At 47.1% G+C, this 27,996-nt stretch overlaps 2 protein-coding genes and 1 non-coding gene across 4 annotated transcripts in view; 1 reads left to right on the forward strand and 2 right to left on the reverse strand.

Moving 5' to 3' along the window:
- Nucleotides 1-21,931, reverse strand: part of ZCCHC4 (zinc finger CCHC-type containing 4) — a 45,425-nt gene extending 23,494 nt beyond the window's left edge. Inside the window, exons 1-8 of one of the 2 annotated variants that reach the window (XM_040419019.1) lie at nucleotides 21,821-21,931; nucleotides 20,976-21,094; nucleotides 19,581-19,663; nucleotides 19,231-19,506; nucleotides 17,658-17,738; nucleotides 17,035-17,107; nucleotides 14,484-14,634; nucleotides 5,248-5,333 (exon numbers count right to left, since the gene is read on the reverse strand). In XM_040419019.1, coding sequence (XP_040274953.1) covers nucleotides 5,248-5,333; nucleotides 14,484-14,634; nucleotides 17,035-17,107; nucleotides 17,658-17,738; nucleotides 19,231-19,506; nucleotides 19,581-19,663; nucleotides 20,976-21,094; nucleotides 21,821-21,911 — 960 coding nt within the window. In that variant the 5' untranslated portion in view covers nucleotides 21,912-21,931. Of the gene's footprint in view, nucleotides 1-5,247; nucleotides 5,346-14,483; nucleotides 14,635-17,034; nucleotides 17,108-17,657; nucleotides 17,739-19,230; nucleotides 19,507-19,580; nucleotides 19,664-20,975; nucleotides 21,095-21,820 lie in introns of both variants that reach the window. The other variant, XM_040419018.1, reaches the window with a different exon arrangement.
- A 1,245-nt stretch (nucleotides 21,932-23,176) lies between these two features.
- On the reverse strand, nucleotides 23,177-23,250 carry TRNAI-AAU. Its single transcript has one exon. It is a non-coding gene; the product is annotated as a tRNA-Ile (tRNA).
- A 194-nt stretch (nucleotides 23,251-23,444) lies between these two features.
- SEPSECS (Sep (O-phosphoserine) tRNA:Sec (selenocysteine) tRNA synthase) overlaps nucleotides 23,445-27,996 on the forward strand; it is a 38,272-nt gene continuing 33,720 nt past the window's right edge. Inside the window, exons 1-4 of the mRNA XM_040419020.1 lie at nucleotides 23,445-23,664; nucleotides 24,241-24,395; nucleotides 27,549-27,667; nucleotides 27,756-27,914. Of these exons, the coding sequence (XP_040274954.1) occupies nucleotides 23,551-23,664; nucleotides 24,241-24,395; nucleotides 27,549-27,667; nucleotides 27,756-27,914 (547 nt within the window). The 5' untranslated portion in view covers nucleotides 23,445-23,550. The remainder of the gene's footprint in view (nucleotides 23,665-24,240; nucleotides 24,396-27,548; nucleotides 27,668-27,755; nucleotides 27,915-27,996) is intronic.

The raw sequence follows: 27,996 nt of genomic DNA on the forward strand, positions 1-27,996 counted from the left end.
GGATAAAAATGATGGACTATAATCACTCAAGAAAGAGATAAGAGTAGGCCAAGGGAGATAAAAAAAAAAAATACCTTGGCGATAGGTAGAAGCAATGCCAGAAGCATCGGAGATGTGTAGACTCGTTAGAGACTATCTACCGCCATAGTGTAACAACTCTACCTGAAGGGGAGAACGTGGTTATCAGAGGAATGCACAAAGTGGCCAGAGATGGAAGAAATACTCCGCCAGAAGGGGAGTGTGAAGTCGATGCCCAATGCCACAAAAGTAACAAACAAAAAACTGGTCATGTAGAAAAAAAAACAGCATTAGTGCAGGCACTCCAGAGCAGTAAAATGCAAACCCAATGGATATGGATTCTGGTCAGGTAGACAGAAACAGTATCTAGGGGGAGTGCAACTACTCGCCTTGTGGAAGGGGATCAAGTAGAAAGGGTGTTGCGTTCCAGCAACGAATTATCTATTGGCGATGACATGTGGCTGCGCAACCGCCCCGTGCACTGAGGGGGGAGCAATGTAGGTGTCTCACAGAATGGTATGTCCACTACAGAAGGATATGTCAGAGCCATTCCTCAATCTCCTGAGGCAATGCTGAGGCTGTCACAGCATGAACTGTAAGCACCAATGACAAGTGCCATAGAAACTAGTAAGTTATGCCAGCTGAAGAAACCCGTACTGGTGCACACTAGAAGTGAGGGACTCATCAGCTACAGCATCAAATGCTATTGCAAATACCTGGTCTGATGATGGAAGTAATGACCAGTGCCATCAGGAAAGCTCCACCTGAGAAGGAGGAGTGCTGGTAGTGGATACAGTATTCAGAGTCGACAATACTTGACGCGACGACGGGGTGAATGTGGTAGTAACCACAGTATTCTGTTATAATGCAGATGCTCTCCTTATTGAAGGTGCCAATGACAATGACTAACATTTTAATGCGGTTTTCCACCCGGATTTAAAGCACAAGAAATGTTATGTTGTGGGGTAACACCCCTGGGAAGGGCCGCCGTGAAGGCGCTCAACACCGACACAAAAAGTGGTTCTGATGAAGGGGGTAATTCTGCAGTAACCGCATTATCTGGTGGTAGCGCCCATATTCACCCCTGTTGAGGAGGATAAGGCGATAGAAGGTATCGTCTCTTGCAAATACTCTACCTGTGTAAGGGGAGGAATATGATAAGAGGTACAGTATTCAGTGCTAGGACCAATATTCCACTGTGGCATAGTAGTCACAGTATCCAATGTTGGTGCAATAACTCCACTTGTTAGTGTGATTACTCTACCTGTGGAAGAAGGTAATGGGATAGGGTATTCAGTGGTGGTGCAATTACTCCGCCTGCGGACAGGGATGATAGGACAGGATGTACAGTATCCCGTGGAAGTGCAATTACACCGCCTGTGGAAGGGGTTAATGCGACAGGATGTACAGTACCCAGTGGTAGTGCCTGTTGGAGGGGGGGGGAATGGTAGTGAGACAGCACTTGTTGAGGGGGAAGTGTGGTAATAGCTACCGCATGCACTGGTAGTGCAAAAACACCACCTGTAGAATGGGTTAGAGTTGTAATATTCACCACGTTCAGCGCCAGATAGCACCAGGGGCTAGCTGGGCTCTGTGTTTTTTTTTTTTTTAAATAAACATTTATTTACTGAAATCTTCCCAGCCTCAATTAGGTTAAGAGGCCAGGAAGTTTTTTTTTATTTTATTTTGAGGACTGGGGGCGGAACTCAGCGGGCTCCTGGAAGAGGAGAACATATGGGTGCAAAGATTTCGCGCCTGGGGGACAGTTCCAGCGCACTCCCCCAAACCAGCCTGGAAGGTACAGCCTATCAGGCCGCAAAGCCAGGACTGAAAGGACTTCCGGACAGAAATTCCCAAACCATGGGACTGAGGGCCCAGGAAGTGAGATGCAGCGGCCACTCCAGGAGGGGATGCGACCACTGGGAAACTGCACCAGCAGGTCCAGGAGGGGGCGAGGTGGAGAGGTGGGCCTGCAAGCACTAGGTGAAATAAAGAGGAGGAAACCCAGGCCAGAAGGATTGAGGAGGATGGGAGGAGTGGAATTGAGTGGTGGAGTTGCAGCGTACTCAAGTTAGGTTTAGAAATGTTCCTGGGTGTTGTAGTGCAATAGACACTAACCTGAGACGGCTGACTCTCTGCAAGGGCAGGTGATGATCAGAAATGTTCGTGACGCCAGTGCCAATTAAACGGTGGCACGCCGTTTGCTGACAGCAGGAATAACTGAGGAACCACGTGATGTTAAAACAGAATTCAAACTTTAGTAGTCATCATATAGGGACATTGACAGAAGCGCAGTTCCTTTGAAGACAGTTGATTTTCAATACAGTTGATGCAGGCAATATATATATATATAGCAAGGTGACTTTAGAGTGTTAAACACAGGACTTGCAGTTCAGGCGGCTTGCACTCTATTCCTGACTGATCCTGGAACATAGAAACTCTTCTCCAAGGCCCGATGCCCTAGCTCTGGCGTATATCCTTGGTTTTATCTCTATCAAGTACCTCCTCTGTAGTCTTGAGTACCTCTTGCTTTTCTGGACTTGCCTCTGTCTCTCTCAGTTTCCTCAGGCTGATTAGCTGTGGTGTTCCTGCTTCTGCATATATAAATTCAGGAGGGGAACCTTTTCCTTGGATCTGGAACCCGGTTACAGGGACTGCATTACCCTCTCCTGGTCCACAGGCTTCAGGCCTGGACTTGACTCTGACATAGTCTAATCTCTGGTTAGACTAGACTACAGACTTCAGACTCCAACTCCAACTCCAACTCTAGACTGACCTTCCTTTCCCTGACTGGGCCTTATATAAACTCTCTCTAGTGACTAAGAGCTGAAATGACACCCCTAGCAGGCCTGTACGTGCACATTTTACAGCAACAGGGAAATACATAGCATTACATTACATTAAATTTTATAAAGACGACTTAGACCAACTTCCCCATAGATAAGGGGGACGACAGCACACAAGTGACCCTTCTGTAGTGACGGGCATTACAGTCCCCGTACACTACATAGTGAGTGGGGATGGTGGAGTGGATAGAGGGGGTTATACTCACCCAATGTTCACCATACTCCCCTCATCTTCATCCACTTCGCTTCATTCCCTCTCAGGGAACCAGCAGGGTCACCTCTTTAGCTGCTAGCACTTAGGTGGTGGTAGGGAGGCAGGAGTGGAGGGGGGGCGGGATGACTGCAGAAATGGCTGGTGGAATGCAGGAGAGCTGGGCTGCCCTGATCCACTTTGTCTTCTTGGGGGAGATCGGGTGGTGAGGGGAACCAACACCGGCCTTTCCTCCCTGGGTAAGCAGAGAGGCGAGTCGTCTCTGTTTCCTATACCTAAAGAGGAAAAGGTAAAAATAACAAACCAAAATAATAAAAGAAAAATGGGAGAAGGTAGGGAAGGGAGGTCTGCTTCCTACGGACACTAACCTAAAACGGATTAGCTCAGTGTCTGCAAGAGGGGGATAGCAGAGAGGAGGAGCTAACACTTTTCAGCTTAGTGTCGCCTCCTAGTGACAGTCATCTGTGTCCTCCAATGATACGAGCAAGATTTTTTTTTTTATAACCTAACTACGCTTTGCACTTCTCCACAACTTTATCCCTGACCTGTCTGTTGTGTTCCTTGGTTTTCATGATGCTGTTTGATCATTAATGTTCTCTAACAAACCTCTGAGGCTAGGGATGAGCGAATCGACTTCGGATGAAACATCTGAAGTCGATTCGCGTAAAGCTTTGTTTCAATACTGTACGGAGCGAGCGCCCCATACAGTCTTAGAGTGTATTGGCTACCATGAGCCTAAGTTATTACTTCGCGAAGTCTCGCAAGACTTTGCATAATAACTTCAGAAATTGATTTATACTGTAAAAAACCATTTCCCGAGCTCGGGTCCGGTTCCAAGGTACCACTTGGAATTGGCATTGGGGGAGGGCGTTTCAGTTTTTGCCTCAGGCAGCAGAAAGGCTAGGTGCTAGGTTCTTAATCATAGCCTCGAGGCTATAAATACATTGCAACGACAGAATTGTTCCGGTGCTGGATCACTTTCTTTTTTTATTTTTATGCATGTCGGAGTTTGCCTTGGCTCGTACCGCGCACGGAGGACATGAGATGAGCTGGACTTACTATTTGTTCACTAGCTGCACCCCTGTCTATTACATAAAATCTCAATAAAATACAGTTAAGTTTTTGGGTGTAAGGTGAAAAAGTAGAGAAGCTCAAGGGGTATAAATACTTTTCAAGGCACTGTATATTGGCAGAATGTGTGTGTGTGTGTGGGGGGGCGAGTCAGCTGCAGGGGCGGACTGGGAACCAAACACAAGTAGATGGGGCCAATACAAGTAATACACCATAGTGCAACACAGAATACCATCCCACAGAATCAAATACAGTACAGTACAAACCACCCCAGAAGCTTTCAATCTGTAGTGGCCATCAATTGCTGCCTCTCCTCCAGTTGTCTCTAATGTAGATATGAAGCAGGGGGCTTAGGAGGTAAGATGTGGGCCACAGCACAAAACCAGCCCTACCTTCAGCATGGTGTCTGGACTTCCTGTAATAATGACCCTTATAGTTCCCCCATTAGTATGTACCCATGAAGCAGCAGTGAGGAGGGCTGGGTGGCCCTATGGGCATCGGCCCACCGGGAAAATTCCCTGTAGAGACTATGGCCAGTCCGCCACTGGGGGTGGGGGTCTCCTGATTTCTGTGTGGTACTTTAGAAAGTAGTAGATGAGATGGGGAGGCTATCTTCATTGTAGTTTATGGGAGTAGTAACACACATCAACTACAATAGGAAGAGTCTGTGGCTCTCTCTATCTGGAGCACAAACAGGAGAGAAGGCGACCCTCTATCTCCTGACAGACTGGAGACCTGAATATGCAACTGCCAACTATCAGATATGTATGGCATATCCTTTCAATATGCAAAAAATCTCTTATGGTAACGTTTTATAGCCACCCTCGGAACTGGTTCTGTCTGACAATGTGGCTCTTGGTCCAGAGAAGGTCGTGCTTCCCTGCCTTTAAGTCTTTAAACACTTGTAGACTATAAAAATGTAGAATCGCTTACGGTGTCATACAATGCTGATTTTGTAATAAATACCGCGTCCAAAAAGATATACGAGAAAAGAAGCACAAACATGAACCAAGTCTAATGATAATAAAAGTTGCTTATTCACATTAAAGCAATAAAAGTAAAACATAGGTTGACCTTCCCAGTCCGGTGAGAAACACTCACCTGATAATCCAACATGCTGAAGTCAGGAAAACACTGGAGGATACGGGTCTCAAAGAAGTAGGGGAAGATCCAAAATATCGGCAGCTCTGTGGAAGGAACTACAAGAAATACACTTTACTGGTTAGTAATTCTATAAGGACGGGTTCGCACTTGCGTTAGTGTATTCTGTTATAGTTTCCGTTTATAACGGAATTCTCAGACAGAATGCTTACCCATAGACTTCTATTATGACGGATCAAAACGAAATGCCTCTTAAAAGCTTCCATTTTGCATTCTGTCCGAGAATTCCATTATATTCCGTTATAAACGGAACCTATAACAGAATACCCTAATGCAAGTGCGAACCCGCCCTAAGGCTACATTCACACGTCAGTATTTTTCTATATCCCGATTTTCGGTCTGTTTTTTGCGGATCCGTTGTTCCTGAAAATGTTTCCGTATGTCATCCGTTTTTTGCGGATCCGCAAAAAACGGAAACATGTATAAATTTCAATAAGCAAATAAAGTTGTTTGGATTTCTTTGAAAAAAAAAAAAAATTTAATTAAAATGTAATTTCCAGGAACGGAATCCGCATAAAACGGATGACATACGTAATGACATCCGAATGTCTTCCGTTTTTTGCGGATCCATTGACTTTGTATTGTACCAGGATCCGAATTTTGCGGAAAAGAATAGGACATGTTTTATATTTAAACGGACATGCGGAACGGAACAACGGAAACGGACAGCACACATTGTGCTGTCCGATTTTTTCCAGGACCCATTGAAAATGAATGGGTACAGATCTGGTCCAGATCTGTTCCGCAAAAAACGGAACAGATCAGGAAAGAAAAAACGGATGTGTGAATGGACCCTTAGTTGTATGATTATCTGCACAGATTACACAAAGCCCCAAGCATGGAGACCCTGCAGTCTACCCTCCACCCAATAAGGCCCACCCAATCATGGACACATTCATATTTTCTATTCCTGCCTGATCCGCATTTTTTGCAAATTGCACATCGATCAATTTATTTCTATGGGTCCGTTCCACAAAATGATAGAACATTTCCTATTCCTGGCGCAAAATGCGGACCATGGACCCATTGAAGTCAACGGGTCTGTTAAGAAAAACGGATGCAACATGGACGTTACACAGATGTCATCTGTGTTTTGCAGACTGCAAAATGGATATGGTTGTGTGCATGAGGCCCAATAAAAAAGGAAGAACCGGTGGAACCTGACACTAAATCCAACCCAAACTTGTCCAGAAGCTGCTTAGCAAGCAAAATCCTCACAGAAAAAAAATTCTTGAGACTCTGTAATGTAATAGGGTGAAGAGAAAACTTTTTTCAAGTCAATGACCCCAGAACGGCAAAGCACAAAGGGGTGATAACCACTAGCTCTAAACGATGTCAGTGAAGAAGCAGTAGAAGGCTAGTTACTAAAGACAGGCATGGCATGCCCTCTAGTGGACACGTGTGGTATACAACGATAAAGCAGGTCACATCTACTATAGTGGAGAATGTTTTCTGGCATCTTTCTCATCACATTCGGAGACTGTGTCAGATGTATACGGCGGAAGGATCTCCCACATACGTCCAACAGAGGGCTGATAATAGTCTCATTATAAAAAAAAATAATAAAGTATACCGTGTGGTACTGGATATGCTGTATACTGGTTTAGAATAATAAAGTAACTGGAGGGCACTCAAATATCTGAGAACATCCAAGGCAGGATATCAATAATCCTAATTTATTGCACCTAAAATAATAACCTAAAATACAAGGCGAAAAATCCTACACACATAGAATCTAAAAACATACATATATATCCCACAACATATAACTGTGTAAATGACCGCACAGTCAAATGTCCACACAAACATTAGGAGAGATTGAACGCGGACATTTATATTCGATCTGCACGCCATATCGGGCGAGTACACGCGGTCACAGACTTGACTTAGACTGCATGTTCATATTGCAGCCCTATCTAGTCCATCATCCGATTGTGTGGACATTTGACTGTGCGGTCATTTACACAGTTGTATGTTGTGGGATATATATGTATGTTTTTAGATTCTATGTGTGTAGGATTTTTCGCCTTGTATTTTAGGTTATTATTTTAGGTGCAATAAATTAGGATTATTGATATCCTGCCTTGGATGTTCTCAGATATTTGAGTGCCCTCCAGTTACTTTATTATTCTGCATTTTTTGTATCGGATTTGGGTGAATCCGTGGAGTGAGCACCGGGTCCTTGGGAAAAGGGAGGGTGAGCCGCTGATTACGAATGTATACTGGTTTAGCCTCCATAAGGTGAATGGAGGCCTACAGATACATTTGGCATAAAGAAGCTTTTCTCCAGTCTATACACCAAAGCTAAACTTAAAATATGACGTGAACAGAGATTGAGGGGCAAATACATATTTCAAAGTGCACTGCTTAGCAAATGGCAAATATCTAACAATAAACCTGCGAGGATAAAACTCAATTTTTGTACTTACCCTAAAATCAGTTTCTCTTCCGTTTATTGGGGGGGGGGGGGGGGGGACACAGGCTTGATCGTGGGTATAGCTGCTGCCACTAGGAGGCGACACTACGCATAAAAGTGTGAGCTCCTCCCTCCAGCTATACCCTTCCTACAGGGACTAAGCTAAAACAGTTTGTGCAAAAGTAGTAGGAGAAGCAAAAGAAAAACAGGAAAACCAAACAATATACAAACCCAGAACCACGTAGGCCACAAAAAGGCCCGTAACAAGAGAAAATGGATGGTAGCTATGTCCCCCAATGAACGGAAGAGAAACAGATTTTACGGCAAGTACGAAAATCTAGTTTTCTCATCCATATCATTGGGGGACACCGGCTTGACCGTGGGACGTTACAGAGCAGTCCCAGGGCTGGGCCATAAACGAAGAAGCCATCCGGCCAATCAGAGAGCCGCCGTCTGCAAAACTCTACGCCCCAGAGAAGCGTCAGAAAATGCAACGGTGTGTACCCTATAAAAATTGGAAAAGGTGTGCAAAGAAGACTAGGTTGTTGCCTTGCACACCTGAAGGGCCGAAGCCCCATGATGCACTGCCCAAGAGGCCCCTTACTGCCCGAGCAGAATGAGCAGTAACCTGGAAGGGTGGAGCCCGGTCACTGATGCGGTACGCTTCCACAATGGCCAAACAAATCCATCGGGAAATGGAAACTTTGGACGCAGCCAGTCCTCATCTCTGTCCCTCTGGAATGACGAATAGAGAATCCGTCCATTGGAAAGAGGACATCTGAGACACATAGATGCGAACAGCCCAAACCAAATCCAGAGTGTGGAGCGGCTGCTCACGAGGATGAGACAGGGCAGGACAAAAGGAAGGGAGAATGATCTCTTCATTAAGATGGAATGCCGACACGACCTTCGGAAGGAAGGACTGGACAGGGCAAAGGTCTACTTTGTCCTGATGGAGGATAAGGAAGGAGAACTGACAGGAAAGAGACGCTAGTTCCGACACCCTACGGATGGAAGTGATTGCCACCAAAAAGGCCACCTTGTAGGACAGGAAGCGAAAGGACACCTGCTGCAAAGGCTCAAACGGAGAGAACTGGAGAGCGCTGAGCACCAGATTAAGGTCCCAAGGATTCAACTGGGGACGGTAAGGGGATGCAGCGTGCGCCACACCCTGCAGAAAGCGAAGCCAAGTTTCGTTAAAAAAGAATGGAAAGGTCCGAAACTTGCCCTTTGAGGGAACTGAGAGCCAGCCCCAAGTCCATGCCCGACTGCAGGAAAGACAAGAGTTCCGGCAATGAGAACCGAACAGGAGACAACTGGTGGCGTTTGCACCAACTAAAGTAGGACTTCCAGGTCCGGTGATAGATCTGAGAGGACGACGGTTTCCTAGCACGAATCATGGTCTGGACAACAGCATCCCAGAAACCCTGAGCCCTTAGTACAGTGGCTTCAACATCCATGCCGTTATATGTAGAGACCCTAAATTCGGGTGGAAGATCGGTCCCTGCGACAAGAGGTCCTCCCGAAGGGAAAGACGCCAGGGTTTGTCGGCGATGAGGGAGACTAGGGATGCATGCCATACTCTGTGTGGCCAGTCCGGCGCCACGGGAATGACGGGCAGACCTTCGGACCTGATCTTCCGGAGAAGAAGCGGAATGGAGGTGGTAACACGTAAGGAAACGTGAAATGCGCCCACAGGATCACAAGGGCGTCAGACGCCCGAGCCAGAGGATCCTTGGACCTCACGACAAAGTTCTCTACCTTGCAGTTGAAGCGGAAGGCCATGAGATCCACATGCGGCCGAACCCATCACCTGTGGATGCAGAGCCCATTCACTGGGATCGAGTTGTTGACGCAGGGTATATGAACTGCTGACCGAGCTGAGACAAGGCTCTCCGCCCAGGAAAGGATGAGCGCCGCTTCCGACATGGCTGCGGGGCTCCAGGTGCCGCCCTGGTGGTTCAGATATGCGACTGCCGTGGAGTTGTCAGATTGAACCTGAACTGGATACCCCCAGAGACGGTCCATCCAATGAACCAGAGAGAGACGAATCACCTGCAATTCCAGAATATTGATCGGAAAGGAGCGTTCCTCGCAGGACGAAGTGCCCTGGACCGAGAGATTGTCCAGAACTCCCCCCCCCCTACCCAGCCCCGGAGACTGGTGTCCGTCATCAACACTATCCAGCGGAGGGGAAGGAAGGAGCGGTCCGATGTCAGCATCGGAAACATCAACCACCACCGAAGGTCTCGGGGCAGGGAGACGGATGAGTCGATCCAGGGAGGCTGGGGAATGGTTCCAAATGGTCAGAATGCACCGATGAAGAGCCCTGGTATGGAACTGAGCATAGGGCTCTGCTTCAAAGGAAGAGACCATGTGGCCCAGACAGAGCCCTCATGCACTGGCGAATAGGAAGAGGTTGAGGCCGCAACAAGGAGAGGATCTGATGACGGAGAGTGGAGAGTTTGTCTGGGGGTAAGAATATCTTGGCCCGATGTCGTACAGCATGCCCAGAAACGTCAGCTGCCAAGATGGTTGAAGACATGACTTTGATAGGTTCAGAATCCATCCGAAGTGTTCCAGGGTGTCCCGGACGATGCGTAGGCTGTCCGCCGTTGCCCGTAATGACGGACCCTTGATCAGGATATCGTCCAAGTACGGAATCGCCAAGATCCCCCTGGCATGAAGCAGAGCCATGACTGAGGCCAGAATCTTGGTAAATACTCTGGGAGCTGTGGCAAGACCGAACGGGAAGGCCACAAACTGGTAATGAAAAGGTCCCACTGTGAACCGAAGATATATCTGGTGACCGACGCAGATGGGAACATGGAGGTAGGAGTCCTTGATGTCTATCGAGGACAGGTACTCCCCCAGGTCCATGGATGCAATGACCGTACGCAGGGACTCCATCCGGAAGTGGCGGAGCCGAAGGAATCGGTTTAGGGCTTTGAGGTCTAGGATGGGACGGACCGTACCCTCCTTCTTGGGGACTACAAAGAGATTGGAGTAGAATCTGCGAAAACGGTCTTGAGGCAGAACCGGAACAATCACTCCCTGCCGCAGAAGGAGGAGAATAGCCCGAAAAAAGGAATGGGCGGAGGAGGGAAAGGTTGGGGGGGAGCAAGCAAAAAAAACGGGGTGGAGATGGGGACCGGAACTCCAGTTTGTAACCCTCCGAGATGACGTCACGTACCCAGGCATCGAAGACGCGAGCTAGCCAGACATGCCGGAACAGATGAAGATGACCTCCCATTCGAATGGGGGGGGAGCCAGAGACCACGCGTCATGCAGAGGAGGACTTGGGGGTATAGGGTTTGGAGCCCTGCTTGCGAGGACGCCAGGGAGGGCGAGGCTTGAAAGATGGCTTGTGCTTGTGCTCTGGGGCAGATTTGTCGGCTGGCCGCTTCGGGCTGGAGGAAATCCGAAAGGGCCGAAAAAAAAGGTCTGCACTTTTTAGACCGGTTGAAGCGCATCCTGCTCTGTGGCAAATAGGTGCTTTTACCCCCTGTAGCATCAGAGATAATCTCATCCAGACGCTTGCAGAAAAGTCTGCTACCTGCAAAGGGGAGGGACATCAAGGCCCGTTTAGAAGCATTATCCGCCGCCCAGCAAGATAGCCACAGGGTACAGCGAATAGCCACCAAAAGGGCTGAAGAGCAGGTCAAAAGCCTGGCAGCATCAAGAGAGGGCTCACAGGGAAAGTTGCACTGCAATATCTGAAAGTTCCTCCGAGGAGTCCCCAGAGGCGAGGCCCTAACGTAGCTTGTTTGCCCACTCGGTCATAGCCTTGCTAACCCATGTAGAGGCAAAAATCGGGTGCAGGGCAGTGCCAACTGCTTCAAAAGAAGATTTGGCAAAAGATTCCAATTTCTTATCCCTGGGGTCCAAGAAGGAAGCCCTATTCGCCATAGGCAAGGTGGTATTCTTAGCCAGGCGGGATACCGGAGGGTCAATAATAGGAGAGGACTACCATTTCTTTGTCAAATCCTCTGGAAAGGTATATAAGACTTCTAAACGTTTCGGCAAAGCAAAACACCTGTCACGGAAGTTCCATTCCTTGGAAAGGGAGGAATCAAACTCCGGGTGGTTGGGGAAAACGTTTGTCAAGCGACGGGATCCCCTGAAGGAAAAACTATAACCGGCAGATGAGGGCACATGGTCCTCAACCTGTAAGGTTTCTATAGCCACTGCAATGAGATTGTCTACCATAGTGGACAGTTTGGAAGGCTGGTCCTCCAGTGAGACAAAGTCATCGTCTGACAACTTTTCTTCAGAACACGCCTCTTCTAATGAGGACGTGTCGGAGCAAGACTCCCTGGGAGGTGGTGGATGCAGACGCCCTTCCAGGAGAGGGTGGTCTGGCACGTTTTGCAGGACGGCCGCGATGGGGAGTAGCAGAGGGGTCCCCAGAGTCCGACTGGTCAGAGGTTGGCCGCGCGGCCAAACGCCCCAGCATTTCCACAATGGCCCTGTTGGAATGGAAAACGTCCTGCACCATGGTGGTGGAGCAGAGCAAGAGGAGCAGAGGGGATCCAACTGACTGGATGGGAATTTTGAGCGACAAGAAGCACATGCAAAATATCGCACAGAAGTGACCGCCGGCTTTGGGGCCTGGGATCTTTGTTCGGACATAGTAAGTACCTGTAGTCAAAGTACCTGTAGTGGACTGGGAAGGACAGAAAGAAGTTTGGCAAGCACAGAGGGCTACCCTTCACCCCCACAGCCGTTAACCTTTTTTCCCGCCTGGGGGGACAAGGCTTCATGGGGGCCATCCACAGCAAGTAACCTGAGGGGGGCTGGAGCCAGGAATACTTACCCGTCTGGTGTGTTCTGCCCCCCTGGTTCCAGCTGGGTGACCACCTTCGGTGTGCGGCCCCTTGGGTAGGGCTGCTACACTGGAAACAGGGGACTTGCCGTGGGCGGCCGTGGTGACCCAAAGGCTGGCGGGGTGCAGAGGCTTTAGGAACCTCTGGTTCTCCTTGTCTTCTGGAGACTGGGAAGGAGCAGCGGGCTTGGGGACCCCCTGGCCTCCCGTCTCCTGGGTGGGAGTGCAGGCAGCTAGGACTGCCTGTAATCTCACTAGAAGAAAAAAAAACAGCAGACCTGCAAAGCAGGGAGGTCTGCCTCCTACGGACACTAAGCTAAAACGGTTTTAGCTTAGTCCCTGTAGGAAGAGTATAGCTGGAGATACCGTAGGAGCTCACACTTTTGCGCTTAGTGTCGCCTCCTAGTGGCAGCAGCTATATCCACGGTCAAGCCTGTGTCCCCCAATGATACGGATGAGAAACATCATTAATAATAGAGGATTCCAACTCCTCAATCTATTTGTCTGTGTATATTTGACATTAGACATTTCTGCCATTAGTAAAGATAAGGGATATAAAAATTATTAAATCTTCTCTATGTCTATTCAGCTCTATCTATACACCAAGAATGAGGCAGTGCTCCAATGTCAGAGTAAAATATACCATGGGCACTTCATTCACCCACAGCATTTCAAAATGTGCGCACAGATGAATAAAGTAATCGCCATCTTTTTCGTAAACAAATCTAGGTCAGTAGTCTTGGGAGGATCTGCACTTCATTAAGCAATTATATCAAATAAAATACATAAAAAATGCAATACGTTCATTACTATCAAATGTGCACAGACTGTGTCAAAGGGAATGGGTCATCAGGAAATTACTTCCTGTTTTAACTTTTTATGATCAAGAATTTTTGGTGAGGTTATCAAAGATGTTTTGGTGGTTATTTTTAATTTTCCATGTAACTATCTTAAAAGAAATCCTGCAGTTTTCACACCGGCCAATAATAATAGGTGCCACTTCTGTTCAAATCACTTTCCATCAGTCATCTCATTATCAAAGGTAGGATTGCAATGACAGATATCACATCTGTATAGATAATACAAGATCCAGCATTCACAATAAGCGATTGTCAGAGCTTATCTATTCTTCCCTTGTACAATGAGCTCTGCACAGGTCACAGAGCAGGCCTAGAAAACTCTCCCATAGATGGCAATGAGGTCCCCTCCTGACCATTGTGTCTATGGACCATGGGGCTGCCGTAAAATATCTTTAAATGCTGTTAACAACAGCTCGGGCAAGATGGCCTTGAGGCTAGGGCTAAAGACGGACACTGGTTACAGCCAGGATCTCAGAGTAGCAGTGATCCCATAGAAGTGAATCAGATGATAGCAGTGTTGGATTTTTTGCTACTCACGTTCCGATCCCATTCATTTCTATGGGCTCACTGCTACTCTGTGATCCTGGCTGCAACAGCGTCGCCATGTTGCCCCATGCCCCGACCGAGCAGGCAGTAACTGGGAAGGGACTGTTCCTCCCCGGTAATTGCCTGCTCATCAGAGGAGGAGAGAGCTGCGTTTACATGGAGCAATCTCCTCCACTCATGGGGACGAGCAATGAGGACAGACGGCTGATGGATGGAGGCTCAGACACCGGTATACCCATTATAGGAGACCATTTAAAAAGTTTTATCTTACCTAGCCAAATGATTTAATAGCCTATGGCAGGGCTGGCCAACCTGCGGCTCTCTAGCTGTTGTAAAACTACAATTCCCACCATGCCCTGCTGTAGGCTGATAGTTGTAGGCTGTCTGGGCATGCTGGGAGTTGTAGTTTTGCAACAGCTGGAGAGCCGCAGGTTGGCCAGCCCTGGCCTATGGTGTAAATGTGAACCCAGAGGAAAACCATGGCCATAAAGCTCCCCCAACCATATTTCATCCCTTGACTGGCGCTCACCTTTAGCTGATGTCGTCTTCCACATATCCCTAATTTTGTTAAAGCTAAAAGCCAAAGGTTCAACTAAACCTCCAAACGGTGGATCGGTCACCATGATAACCCCTCGTCCATTATCTTCCTGTAGAAACTTCTGACAGATTTTCTGTGAGGCCTGAAATGACACAGGATATAACGCAGCTCATTTACAACCAGGGCTGGATTTACCTATATTAGGTCCATGTCTATGGGAGCCTCTGAGGAGAAGGATCAAGACTACAGCAAGTGAGTTTACAATGAAAACTACAGCTGCCTTCCTATTGTTTGAATGTATTTCCTAGAAATTAGCAGCATAGCTAACTTGTTAAGACTAGTGGATCACTTCTTAGTACAGAGCACCAGTCACACATACAATGCTTTCAGATTGCTTTGTTAAGCTGCAACCTTGGGTTAAAATTGAAAAAAAAATTATAAATCATGTTTTCCGGATCATTCTGCACTCAAAACAGAAAGTGAAAACAGAATGTTCAAAATCACAGAGTTGTCCCCAAGCCGCTCCTGTGTTGTCTTGGCCATGTGCTTAGGGTCATAGTGTTGTTAGAAGATAAACCTTTAGCCCAGTGTGAGGTCCAGAGCACTTAGGGTTTGCTTCATTCAGCTTTCCCTCAACCCTGATCAGTCTCTATGTCCGAGCCACTGAAAGACATCCCCACAGCACGATGCCGCCACCACCATGCTTCATTGTAGGGATGGTATTGGGCAGATGATGAGCAGTGCCTGGTTTATTCCAAACATGAAGCCAAAGGGTTCAATCTTGGTTTCATCAGACCAGAGAATCTCGTTTCTCACAGTCTGAGAGTCTTGTCCTTTTCACACTCGCGTTTTGGCTTTCCGTTCGTGAGATGCGTTCAGGGCTCTCACAAGCGGTCCAAAACGGATCAGTTTTGCCCTAATGCATTCTGAATGGGTAAGGATCCACTCACAATGCATCAGTTCCATCTCCATTCCGCTTTGGAGGTGGACACCAAAACCCTGCTTGCAGCGTTTTGGTGTCCATCTAATGAAACTGAGCCAAACGGTTCCGTCCTGGCACACAATGTAAGTCAATGGGGACGGATCCGTTTTCACTGACACAATAGAAAACGGATCCGTCCTGCATTGACTTTCAATGGTGCTCAAGACAGATCTGTCTTGGCTATGTTACAGATAATACAACGGATCCGTTCTGAACGGATGCAGACAGTTGTATTATCTGAACGGATCTGTCCATGACGGATCCACACAAAACGCGAGTGTGAAAGTAGCCTAGATGTCTTTTTGTAAACTCAAGGTGGCCTTTCCTGGGTCTTACTGAGAAGAGGCTTCTTTCTGGCAATAAAGCCCAGATTGGTGGAAAGCTGCAGTGATGGTTGACCTTATGAAAGTTTCTCTCATCTACACCATTGGGTTCTTGGTCACCTCTCTTAACAAGGCTCTCCTCCCCCGACTTGTTATTTTGGTGGGCTGGCCAGTTCTACATAGAGTCCTGGTTGTTCCAAACGTTTTCCGTGTAAGAATTATGGAGGCCCCTGTGCTCTTGGGAACTTTCAGTGAAGCGCAAAGTTTTGGTACCCTTCTACAGATCTGTTCCCCTACAAAATCCTGTCTCTGAGCTCTACAGGCAGTTCCTTCCTCCGCATGTCTTGGTTTTTGCTCTGATATGCATTGTTAGCTGTGAGACTTTATATGGACAGATCTGTGTTTTTCCAAATCATGTCCAGTCAACTGAATTTACCACAGATGGACTCCAATCAAGGTGTAGAAACATCTTAAACATGATCAAAAGAAATGGGAGGGCCCAGAGCTAAATGTAAAGTGTCATAGCAAAGGGTCTGAATACTTAAGTCCATGGAAAATTTTAGTTTTTCCTTTTCAATAAATTTGCAAAAATGTATAAAATCCTGTTTTCACTTTCTTTTTATGGGATATGGAGTGCAGATTTATGGGGAAAACTTGCATTTTTTTTCCAGCACAAGAACACAACATAACAAAATGTGAAAGGATCTGAAGACGTTCTGAATGCACTGTATACATAAAAACAATCTCTGGTGCAATATCTGTTTCTACCACTAGGGGGCAATTTCTACAAGGCTACTTGCTATTCAGGTCAATGGGAGCCATATACAGCTGTATACAGATTCCCAACTGGGAACCAGTGCTCTGCGCAAAAGAAAAGGGTCTGTATAGCCTTTCAAGTCACAAGGAGACTGGGAACATGTCCAAACTAGCACGCTGCTGGCTTTTATATACCCACTGGTACACGCCATCTCCAGTATACTACTGTTCATATGTAGGGTACCACAGGTTGTTAAATTAAATACCTTTCCTGACCTGCAAAATGAATTCTCATCTGCACCGCTTTACTGCCTTGGCCAATACATACTATATGTGACCTCTTCTGTCTAGGTTTGTGGTAAGCCTCCATGCCAACGTGAGCAATGTGTAAGGTGCTGGTCGGGGATGCAAACTGACAAATTGATTAAAAGAAAATTACCATTAATAATGGAGATCGATAAGCAACGTGCAGAATATTTACCTCTCCACCAAAAAAATGATGATTGAACATGTTATAATGACAAAATTCTTCCTTGCCATAGAACTGGGAATACCTGGAATAAGAGAAAAAAATCTAAACTGCCATAAAGGTGTCAAATAGAGATTAAACAGCAATGTAATAGCTGTCACCACGTATCTACAGTAGATGGGGAGGTATGAAAATGTATTAAATAATGTATCTAAATCCAGAGACCAATGACGTCCATGGGGTGGTGCCCCACAGATGGCCGCTTGTGAATGACGTAAGGCTGAGACGTAAGCTATTAAAGGGGTTCTCCAGGCTTTTAATATTGGTGACCAATCCTCAGGATAGATCATTAATATCAGATCGGCGGGGGTCCGACACTACCGCCAATGAGCTGTATGAAGGGAAGGTGCACTGCGTGATCGGCAGGGGTGCCGGGATCTGATTTTGATGACCTATCCTGAGGATAGGTCATCAATATTAAAAGCCTGGAGAACCCCTTTAAGACATCCCATTGAAGGGGCTGCTGGAAGGTCTCAGCTCAGCCCCGTGTGGCATTTGCATAATAAATGTAGGTGGCATTACCTGTGATGACAGCCTAGAGTATTAGTGAACGGTACATGGGCGTTCTCCCTTACCTGAAGTCAATGTCTAACAGGAGACTCTTCACTTTTGGTTTTGAGTTTTCGGGTGACTTTGATTTTATCCACTCGTGTAATCTGAAAAATAAAATGCAGCAGACAGGTCATGACTGAAACCTGAGACACATTACCTCCTTACCAGGGCAGTGCCCGTGATAATGCTGCTCAGATAGTTATCACACCCTCACATGGGTGACCTGTATGGTATCGACTTAGAATCTTCTCCAAAGTTGAATTTACTCCTCCAGAAAATCACTCAGTGATGGAAGTAGGGTTGTCACGGTACCAAAATGTTAATTTGGTTTCAATGCCGAGAAAAAGTATTGCGATACTCTATACCAGGGGTCAGCAACCTCCCCTGCTCTATACTATGCGGGGGAGGGGGGGGGGGGCCCCCCCCAAAAAAATACCCACATATTAACCTTATATTCATTTTGGTTTATTACTTATAAACCTGACTTTTAGTTTTGGCCCAATGAGCTATATGAGGGCTTGTTTTTTGCAGAACAAACTGTAGTTTTTATTGGTAGCATTTTTGGGGTACATACAACTTTTTGATCACTGTTATTCAACTTTTTTGGGGGGGACAAGGTGACTAAAAATGGTGAACTGTGTGTTTTTATTTATTACGGTATACCCCTTAAGGAACATTTTTTAATCGTTTAGTAGTTCAGACATTTTCGGACACGGCGATACCTGATATGTTTATTTTTTTATTGTTTATATTTTTAATATGAAAATTGGGAAAGGATGGGGATTTAAACTTTTAATATTTTTGTGCTTTTTTTTTATCTTTTCAATCCTTGTCCCATTCACCCTAATAGAGATCTATTAGGGTGAATAGGATTTTTGACACACTCCCTGCTGCGCTCTGCCTTGTGCACAGCTTAGCAGGAAGCCTACCATGGAAGGCCTGGGAACCTTTAGCAGTGCCCAGGCTGTCATAGTAACCAATTGGAGGCCCACAATTTCACTGCGTAGGCTCTAACCTCAAAAGGTGCCACAATCTCTGAGGGGTTAATTTACCGGTTTCGTCGTGATTGCCATTCCTCGTCATTGTGGCCGGATGCCTGCTGTATTATACAGCCAGCACCCGCCGCGTATGTTGCTGGCTCCATATGCAGCCTTGTATAATGTCGTGCATGTACGGCAACGATATCAGTTGTTCTTCGGGTGATTCAGAACTGAACCTCGAGTTGATCAGCTGATTGCTTGTCCCGCATCCCTTGAAAAAAATAGTCGTCTGGATGCTGCATCCCCTTTAAATCCGAATCAGTCATGCCAAGGTTACAAGCCTATATCAGCTCCTGCTGTAAGGGAGGTACTGCTGTATACATAGCCAAACTCAACAGTTAGAATTCTGGAAAAGCTGGGTGAAAACCCGAGTGGGAAATAAGGGCCATGTTGGTTGTCAGCATGCTTTAACAGAAGCATATACACCGAAGAGCAGCTAAATAACAATTTTTACACTTTACCATACTTTGGTAGATTATCTGGTATTTTTTTTTTTTTTTTTTTTAGGTGGTAAAGCCGATTGTAGGTTGGAACGTCCTTCAATCATCTGACATACCTGGGAGTGCCCACACACAGTACCCGGGTATTGCCCAGGCTGGTAATGGTGTCCAGGAGAAATGTGCAGCTTCTATCTGAGAACAGGTACTGGGCATTACTTCTCTTGTTCTCCAGCGGACGCAGCAGCTGACTGGGGGTCTTCAGATGAGATATGGCGACATCACCAAGAACACGGTGCCCCGAGTGCTCCTGCCAATCACCCTCCAGCAAAAGCTGCTGACAGTCTCGGCAAAACTTCCTTTTGGCTAATGGCAGTAGAATGAATTCTTGGAACCTGTTGTAGAGACATATAATCACTTCAAGCACGTTCATGAAGATGTTTCCAATCGGCCATGACTTATTAGGTACCTGGTCATGTACTGCTGATGGGTCATAGGGGGCTGGCAGCTGCGATTATACTCCTCTCTTGCTAGAAGTCTGGCTTGTGAGATCTGCCCAAACATACAAAGATTATATATATGAAGTTGTTAAAGCTACGCCATCGATAGGAGATAACTAGAGATGAGCGAATTTCATACTTTGAAAATTCGTTCACGCTTCCTTTACTGGTAAAAGGTGAATTGCGTTATGGATTCCGTTACCACGGACCATAACGCAATTCTATGACGGAATGCCTTTAGAGACGTTCCGTTATTTATTCAGTCATAATAGAAATCTATGGGCTGCATAACGGATCCGTCCCGTTTCCGTTATGCTGGAGTCCTCTGCTTTCAAACAAGACCAGTTGCATGTTTCTAGCTGCTACCATTCAGGAGATAGCAGCATCTAAAGCAGCCCTCCGCCTTCCAGTTAGCTACTTTTCCCACTGCTGGAGCTGGACTCGGGCAAAACAGTTAGGTGGTTAAAGGGGTTGTCTCACTTCAGCAAGCGGCATTTATCATGTAGAGAACGTTAATATAAGCCACTTACTAATGTTTTGCGATTGTCCGTGTTGCTTCCTTTGCTGGCTGGATTCATTTTTCCATCACTCATTATACACTACTCGTTTCCATGGTTACGACCACCCTGCAATCCATCAGCATATGCAACAACAAAAAAAGCACCAGCCTATGTGTGCGCCCATGGTGCCAGTCACCAGAGGCTAGTTTGCAAGCACGACCACCACTGATGAATTGCAGGGTGGTCATAACCATGGAAACGAGCTGTGTGTAATGTGATGGAAAAATGGATCCAGCCGCAAAGGAGGCAATATGGACAATCACAATACATTAGTAAGTGCCGTGTATTAACTTTCTCTACATGACAAATGCCATTTACTGAAATTAGACAACCCCTTTAATTACATATATAAACTGTGACACATATCATATGATAAGTGCCCTCACAGCAGAAATATATATATATTTTATCTTTCCCTACTATGTAGATTGTAAGCCCTCACAGGCAGGGCCCTCTCTCCTTCTGTACCAGCGCCATGGAATAAATGTCGCTTTAATAATAAATACATTTAAAAACACACACACTATACATATATATACACACATATATATATACACACACACACACTATACATATATATACACACACACACACATACATTGAGGGAGATTTATTAAACTGGAGTAAAGTAGAACTGGCTCAGTTGCCCATAGCGACCAATCAGATTCCACCTTTCATTTTCCAAAGGAGCTGTCCAAAATAAAAGGTGGAATCTGATTGGTTGCTATGGGCAACTGAGACAGTTCTACTTTACACCGGTTTGATAAATCTCCTGCCTTATTTCTCTGAACAGGTGACACTTACCTTTTCATCCGCCCACTGGAAGAAGCGACAATCCTTCCTGTCACGACAGGCGGAGCAGGCATAGAATCTTCTCCCCTGCTCCTTTCCTCGAGACACCTTTACAAACAATAGTGCGGGGCCTGAGGGAAGAAACAGTGATGTTATAGTGACCCCCTCCCAGTCAGAGATTGTACTGGTACCATAAGACAAGAAGCCAGGCGATAAATAACACCACAGAGGATACGGAGAGAAAACGTAGATCCATGGTCAGTGATGGCGTCAGCCCCTGCGGACAGCACAGCGCCACCGATGACCCAGGAAGTCTACTGCGCTCTTTCCAAACAGCGGAGCATTACAGGCGCGAGGTCCGGACCTGCTGCCGCTACGTCTCCAGCCATGGACGCCTCCTTATATGAAACATCCGAAGTCGATTCGCATAAAACTTCCTTCTAACACTGTACGGAGACTTCGCGCAATAACTTCATAGATTAATTTGTACTGTAACTCGGGTTCGGCTCCAAGTGGTACCGCGTTCGGGAAATGTTTTTTTACAGTACAAATTAATTGATGAAGTTATGGCAGCTCATCGGAGCCAATACATTCTAATACTGTACGCAGCTCCTCCTCTGTACAGTATTAGAAGGAAGTTTTATGCGAATCGACTTCGGATGTTTCATCCGAAGTCGTTTCGCTCATCCCTAATAATTACCTCTACGTTTTTTTATTAGACAATGCCTTTTTGGATTATTTTACATTACATCAGAGCACCGTGTTTAGGAAAGTAGCACCCTTCCCCCGTACACAGGTGACTATATGGCGACACTTTGTTACAAAATGCATCCACTGCAGATGATCTCGTCTCTTACCATGTGGGCAGCAGGGGGGGTGTCCTCTGCTCTGGTCACCCAGCAGCACTTGGATGCCCTCAGACTGCAGCTCTTCCCCTGCCTCCTCCATGCTGCCAGCAGCGTGTGATGACGTCACTGGACCTGGTCATGTGACTGATCCTGGGCGGTGCCAGCCCTGCATCATGTGACTAGTCAGTACTGGGAGGCTGAAGGCATGGAAGGGCTGTGCTGGCAGATGTTCACACTCAGCAGAGCAGTTTGGAAGTTAATGGGTTAAAAATGTAGTCCTTCAGATCTGTTGCAGACATTTCTGTGAAATCCATGCGCTTGCTGCTGAAGCAGCCCCATTCAGAATAAATCTGCCACATGGGAATTTAACCTTTAAGGGGTTGTGCAGCGCAGACATTGATGGGATACCATCTCCGGAAGGGGTCCCTGAAGTGAAGGAGAGAGCATGGCAGTGCCAACAATAGCGGAGCAGACGCACTTGGCTATTTTCGGAAATCCCATAGAATGAATGGAAAACACGGAGCGCAAGTGCGGCCACCGCTCTATTGACTTCTATGGGACTGCTGGAGAAAGCCGAGCCAGTGCTTAGCTATCGTCAACAGTCCCGCAATGGAAGGCGGCCATGCCTGCGCGGATGCTCTCTTTGGCGGTCCCGTTCACCACCAATGTCTATGAGACAACCCCTTTAACGAGGGCCCAGTACCTGACTGCAGAGCAGGCATGTCCTTAAAGGGGTTGTCTGGATTCAGAGCTGAACCCGGACATACCTCTATTCTCACCCCGGCAGCCCCCCTGACTTGAGCATCGGAGCAGTTCATGCTCCGATGCTCTCCTTTGCCCTGCGCTAAATCACACAGGGCGAAGGCATTTTTATGAGTTCCGGGGCTCTCCATGGGGCTGCCAGGAACCCCGGGGACGTCACAGGCACTGATGGGCGGGATTTAGCGCTGCCCTAGCCCGTAAAACGGCTAGGGCAGCGCTAAATCACGTCCATTAGAGCCGGTGACGTCACCGAACACACTGCCGGGCGGAAGCTTCTGCCCGGCAGTGTGTTATTGTAAACAAGGGAGCGCATCGGAGCGTGAGATGCCCCGATGCTAGCCTCAGGAGGGCTGCCTGGGTGAAAATATGGGTATGTCCGGAACCCCTTTAAACATGGTTTATGTACATCTGAAAATAAAAAATTTAAAAAATTACATTGGTATCTTGCTGGTTATCTCAGTTTTTCAAGCAAGCAATGAAAATAATTGAAAATCAGGAGTAACCAAACTTGATATTTTCTGAACACCTCAATGACATTATAGGATTTATACCAAAGCAGAAAACAGAGCCATAAATTTACCAAAGAGAAAAAAAAAAAACTAATGGCCCGTACGGGGATCGAACCCGCGACCTTGGCGTTATTAGCACCACGCTCTAACCAACTGAGCTAACCGGCCGTGATGACGAGTAGCTTTCTGCACAGTCTCAAAACAGATATCTGACACGTGACTCCAATGCATATTTCTCCTCCCTATTGTAGGCGTGGTCTAAACATAGTGCTGAGTAATCTACGGCTTGACTTTTGCCAGAGACTGACACCAGTAGTTGCCACCTGATTGGTTGAGGCGGTACGTTTGCTCTCCTGTTCTCTTTTCATTGGCCAGTTTTACCAGTGTGGGCGGGACTTGGTCGCGGCCGAGTCACGCTGGGACACAGAGTGATGACATCCCACCTGTTCATGTAGACTGCTGGGCGCCATGAACGCAGAAAGTTTCCAGGCAGGAGAGCAGCTCGTGTCTGCGGCTTACATTCGGCAAGGCAGGGAGGCGCGACGCGGCCATGAGCAGCTGATAAGACTGCTGCTGGAGAAGGTAAGAGCGGGCCTGAGCCGCGGCGTCACGTGACAGCCGGCCGCAAGGGATCTTGGGATTTGTAGTTCTAGAGGTGGCAAATGCCCCTGCGAAAATACATAGGCGCTCAGTAGCTATCCATAAACGCACATGAATAGAAGACTGTTCACACAGTGCAGTCAGTAGAGGATGCGTCTTTCCGCTTAGTGGTTACATGGTGGCCCTGTGTGTGTACTGTCCATACACAGGGCATGTGGTGGAGCATGGCACTATTCCATAGTATGGCAGTGTGTAAAATTAGGGAGACAGTGGAGCCCCATGTCCTATAATGGGACCCCACTGATCATGAGAACAGGGACCTTGCGAGTGACTGGCGCGGTGGTCCCGTGGGCATCCATGTGATCAGTGGGGTGCGGTGTCCCCCATATACATTGGAGGTCCGGTATGTTACAGATCATCGGCCTTGGGTCCCATCTAATGGCGCTGTCTGCATAGCACCCGCATCCCCTGTCAGTCCCCTAAATGTCCCTCTCCTCGGTCTGTCCTCCCATTTGCTTTATTCGGCCGCTCCCCATGATCCTCTTTTATGTTTTTCAGGGAAAATGTCCGCAGGATGCTTGGGACGAGAGCACGATTGAGCTCTTCCTGCAGGAGCTGGCCGTGATGGACAGTAATAATTTCCTTGGGAATTGTGGCGTGGGAGAGCGAGAAGGAAGAGTGGCATGTGGCCTGGTAGCTCGGCGCCATTATCGGTATTCTTCTTTTCTAATAATATGTAAAGGGGACACCGCCGTCAGAGGGGTTCAGCCATGACTGATGTAAAAAAGGAAAATCGGCCATCATATAGTACATGACAGTCTCTATCTAAGGCTACTTTCACACTTGCGGCAGTGTGATCCGGCAAACAGTACCTTCGTCGGAACTGCCCGCCGGATCCGCCGATCTGCCGCTGACTGAAAGCATTTGTTGAGACTCATCCGGATGCGGATCCGTCTTACAAATGCATTGCAAGAACGGATCCGTCTCTCCGCTTGTCATGTGGTCAGACGGATCCGTCTTGTATCTTTTTCACTTTTTTACCGGTCTGCGCATGCGCAGACCGGAAGGACGGATCCGGCATTCTGGTATTTTGAATGCTGGATCCGGCACTAATACATTTCTATGGGGAAAAATGCCGGATCCGGCATTCAGGCAAGTCTTTAGTTTTTCTCGCATAAGATAAAACCGTAGCATGCTGCGGTATTATCTCCGTCCTGATCAGTCAAAATGACTGAACTGAAGACATCCTGATGCATCCTGAACGGATTACTCTCCATTCAGAATGCATGGGGATATGCCTGATCAGTTCTTTTCCGGTATAGAGCCCCTAGGACGGAACTCTGTGACGGAAAAGAAAAACGCTAGTGTGAAAGTACCCTAACAAAGCTGGAACCAGCCCTGTACCTCACATGGATCCAGAGATCTCCACATTCATTGCTCTACTAGACTTATATCAAGCTGACAGCTCAGGGGGTGCGTCCTTTCTGCTGCAGCTCTCTCCCTGTCACAGCTCAGGGGGTGCGTCCTTTCTGCTTCAGCTCTCTCCCTGTCACAGCTCAGGGGGTGCGTCCTTTCTGCTGCAGCACTCTCCCTGTAGCTGCCACAGCTTCTAACACAGGGTTTCTCAACTCCGGTCCTCGGGACCCACCTACCGGTCAGGATTTGAGAATATCCCACAGAATGAACACCTGTGGTAAGTCCTGATGCATTGACACTAATTACATCACCTGCTCAATACTAAGGAAATCCTGCAAACATGACCGGCAGGTGGGTCCTGAGGACTGGAGGTGGGGAACCCTGTTCTAACACAACATATGGCTGGTGGCAGTTGAAGATTTAGAGGGGTTGTCGGCTTTCTTTCTATTGATAACCTTTCCTCAGTGTAGGTCATTAGTATCAGATCGGGGGGGGGGGAGGGGGGTCGGACTCCCAGCACCCCTACCAGTCAGCTGTTTTTAGAGAAAGCAGTGCTCGCACAAGCGCTGCTTTCTCTTCATTGTTTACCTGCTCCTCGTCACAACCGCAGCAGTAAGGGTACTTTCACACTTGCGGCAGAGGATTCTGGCAATCCGGACGCAAACTGATGGCAAATGCATTGAAATCTCCGGTGTCATTGGGAAAAACGGATCCGGTATTAATATATATATTTTTTTTTTCATTTTTAAAGGTCTGCGCATGCACAGACCGGAAAGCCGGATCCGTTTTGCCGGAACACTTAATGCCGGATCCGGCACTAATACAATTGTAAATTAATGCCGGATCTGGCATTCCGGCAAGTGTTCAGTATTTTTGGCCGGAGAGAAAACTGCATCATGCTGCGGTATTTTCTCTGTCCGAAAAAACTTAAAAGGGACTGAACTGATGCATCATGAATGGATTGCTCTCCATTCAGAATGCATTAGGATAAAACTGATCAGTTCTTTTCCGGTATTGAGCCCCTGTGACTAAACGCAATACCGGAAAAGAATAACGCTAGTGTGAAAGTACCCTAACAGTGTGATTACAAGGAAGCCGTTCTGTTCCCGTCACTGGGACAGCTCTGTAGTGTTCACTTGACTAGGAAGGAGCTGTAATGACTCTGCTGCAGTGGCGATGACGAGCAGGTAAGCAATGAAGAGAAGGCAGCGCTTGCGCGAGCACTGCTTTCTCTTCAAACAGCTGACCTGAGCATAGGTCATCAATAGAAAAAAAGCGAACACACGACCCCTTTCATGGTATGGCACCGTATCTGAATGAAATCCACAGTGGCGCCAAATCATGCCCATTGTACTGTGGATTTCAGTGTATAAATCACCGTCTCCGTGGCGCAGGATGAAATCTGCATTGGATATTGGCAATCTAGGTTGACATGCTGCAGACTGAGCTCTGTGTGGATGAGGCTACTTTTAACTCCTGCGCTTTCCCTCTCCGATATTAATATTCGTCATAAGATGTCAATACCGGAGGAAAACGCTTCAGTTTTGTCCCCATTCCTTGTCAATGGGGACAAAACTGAACGAAACTGAGTTCGCCAGAATGCGTTCCACTTGGTTGTGTCCCCATTGCGGACAGAAAAACACTGCAAGCAGCGTTTTTCTTTCCGTCCTGGGATGCAGAGTAAGATGGATCCATCATGACCCACAATGCAAGTCAATGGGGACAGATCCGTTTTCTCAGAGACGGATCCGTCATGGCAATTTTAGAGATACTACAACCGAATCCGGGGGTCCGGCACCCACGCCGATTAGCTGGTTGAAGAGAAGGCCATGCTCTGTGTGAGCACAGCCTTCCCTTCATTGTTAACCTGCTCGCCATCGACAGCGCAGCGGTGAGCAGTGTGATTACAAGCCGTCACATCCACTTCTATGGGGCAGCTCATCCTTATACACTTGACTAGGAAGGAGCTGTCCCATAGGACGTCTTCTTGTAATTCATATATCAGGACAAGAAAAGGCATTTTCTATGAGAGTGCCGGCGATGTGCTGAACGCACACTTCTGGTGTCCGTGTTTTGAGGATCCGCAATTTGCGGATTCGCAAAACACATACGGAGGTGTGCATGTACCCTTAAGATGCAGATGATAACTTTACTGAACTAATGGCTCATGTGCGCGACCGTATGTATCTCGTGGTCTGCATTTTGCGCCCCCAGGTATAGGAAAAGTTATGTCTTTTTGCCGAAAAGACCTACAGATCCGGAAAGCGCACAGATTATCCATGTGCTTTCCACGTCCTTGTGTCCATTCCACAAAAAGATAGAATATGTCTGCAAAATGCGGGCCATGGACCCCTTGAAGTCAGTAGGTCCCCAAAAAAGAATTTCAGACAGCACCAAAAATGTCATTTAACCAAAAATGTCATTTTCATTATATATATTTTTTTTTGCAGGCTTATACATGGAATCGGAAGGTCGGGGGACATATCTGCTGTACAACCAAAAGCGGCAGGCTCCAGTCTCCTGAATAAACTGACCAATGCCCTGATGCTGGATGTCGTCCGGACCGCAGGCAGGTGCACTGCGCACTTACAGTCACATCCGCGCCTGACACCGCGCACTGAGGAATGAGTCATTGTACTGCTGCCTTCTCATTACAGGGGTGCGGACCGCCACCAGCTGCTTTGTAGTTCCTATGGCAACCGGAATGAGTTTAACCCTTTGCTTCCTTACGCTTCGCCACAAAAGGCCAAAAGCCAAATACATTATTTGGCCTCGGATAGACCAGAAGTCGTGCTTCAAGTCAATGATTACCGCAGGTAATGCAATCCAGTTTTGAATGTTGAACACTTCGGGGGGAAATTCATCATGTTTTGATAAATCTCCCCAAGTAACTTAGGA

The sequence above is a fragment of the Bufo bufo genome, chromosome 2 (assembly GCF_905171765.1).
Source record: "Bufo bufo chromosome 2, aBufBuf1.1, whole genome shotgun sequence".
Classification (NCBI taxonomy): domain Eukaryota; kingdom Metazoa; phylum Chordata; class Amphibia; order Anura; family Bufonidae; genus Bufo; species Bufo bufo.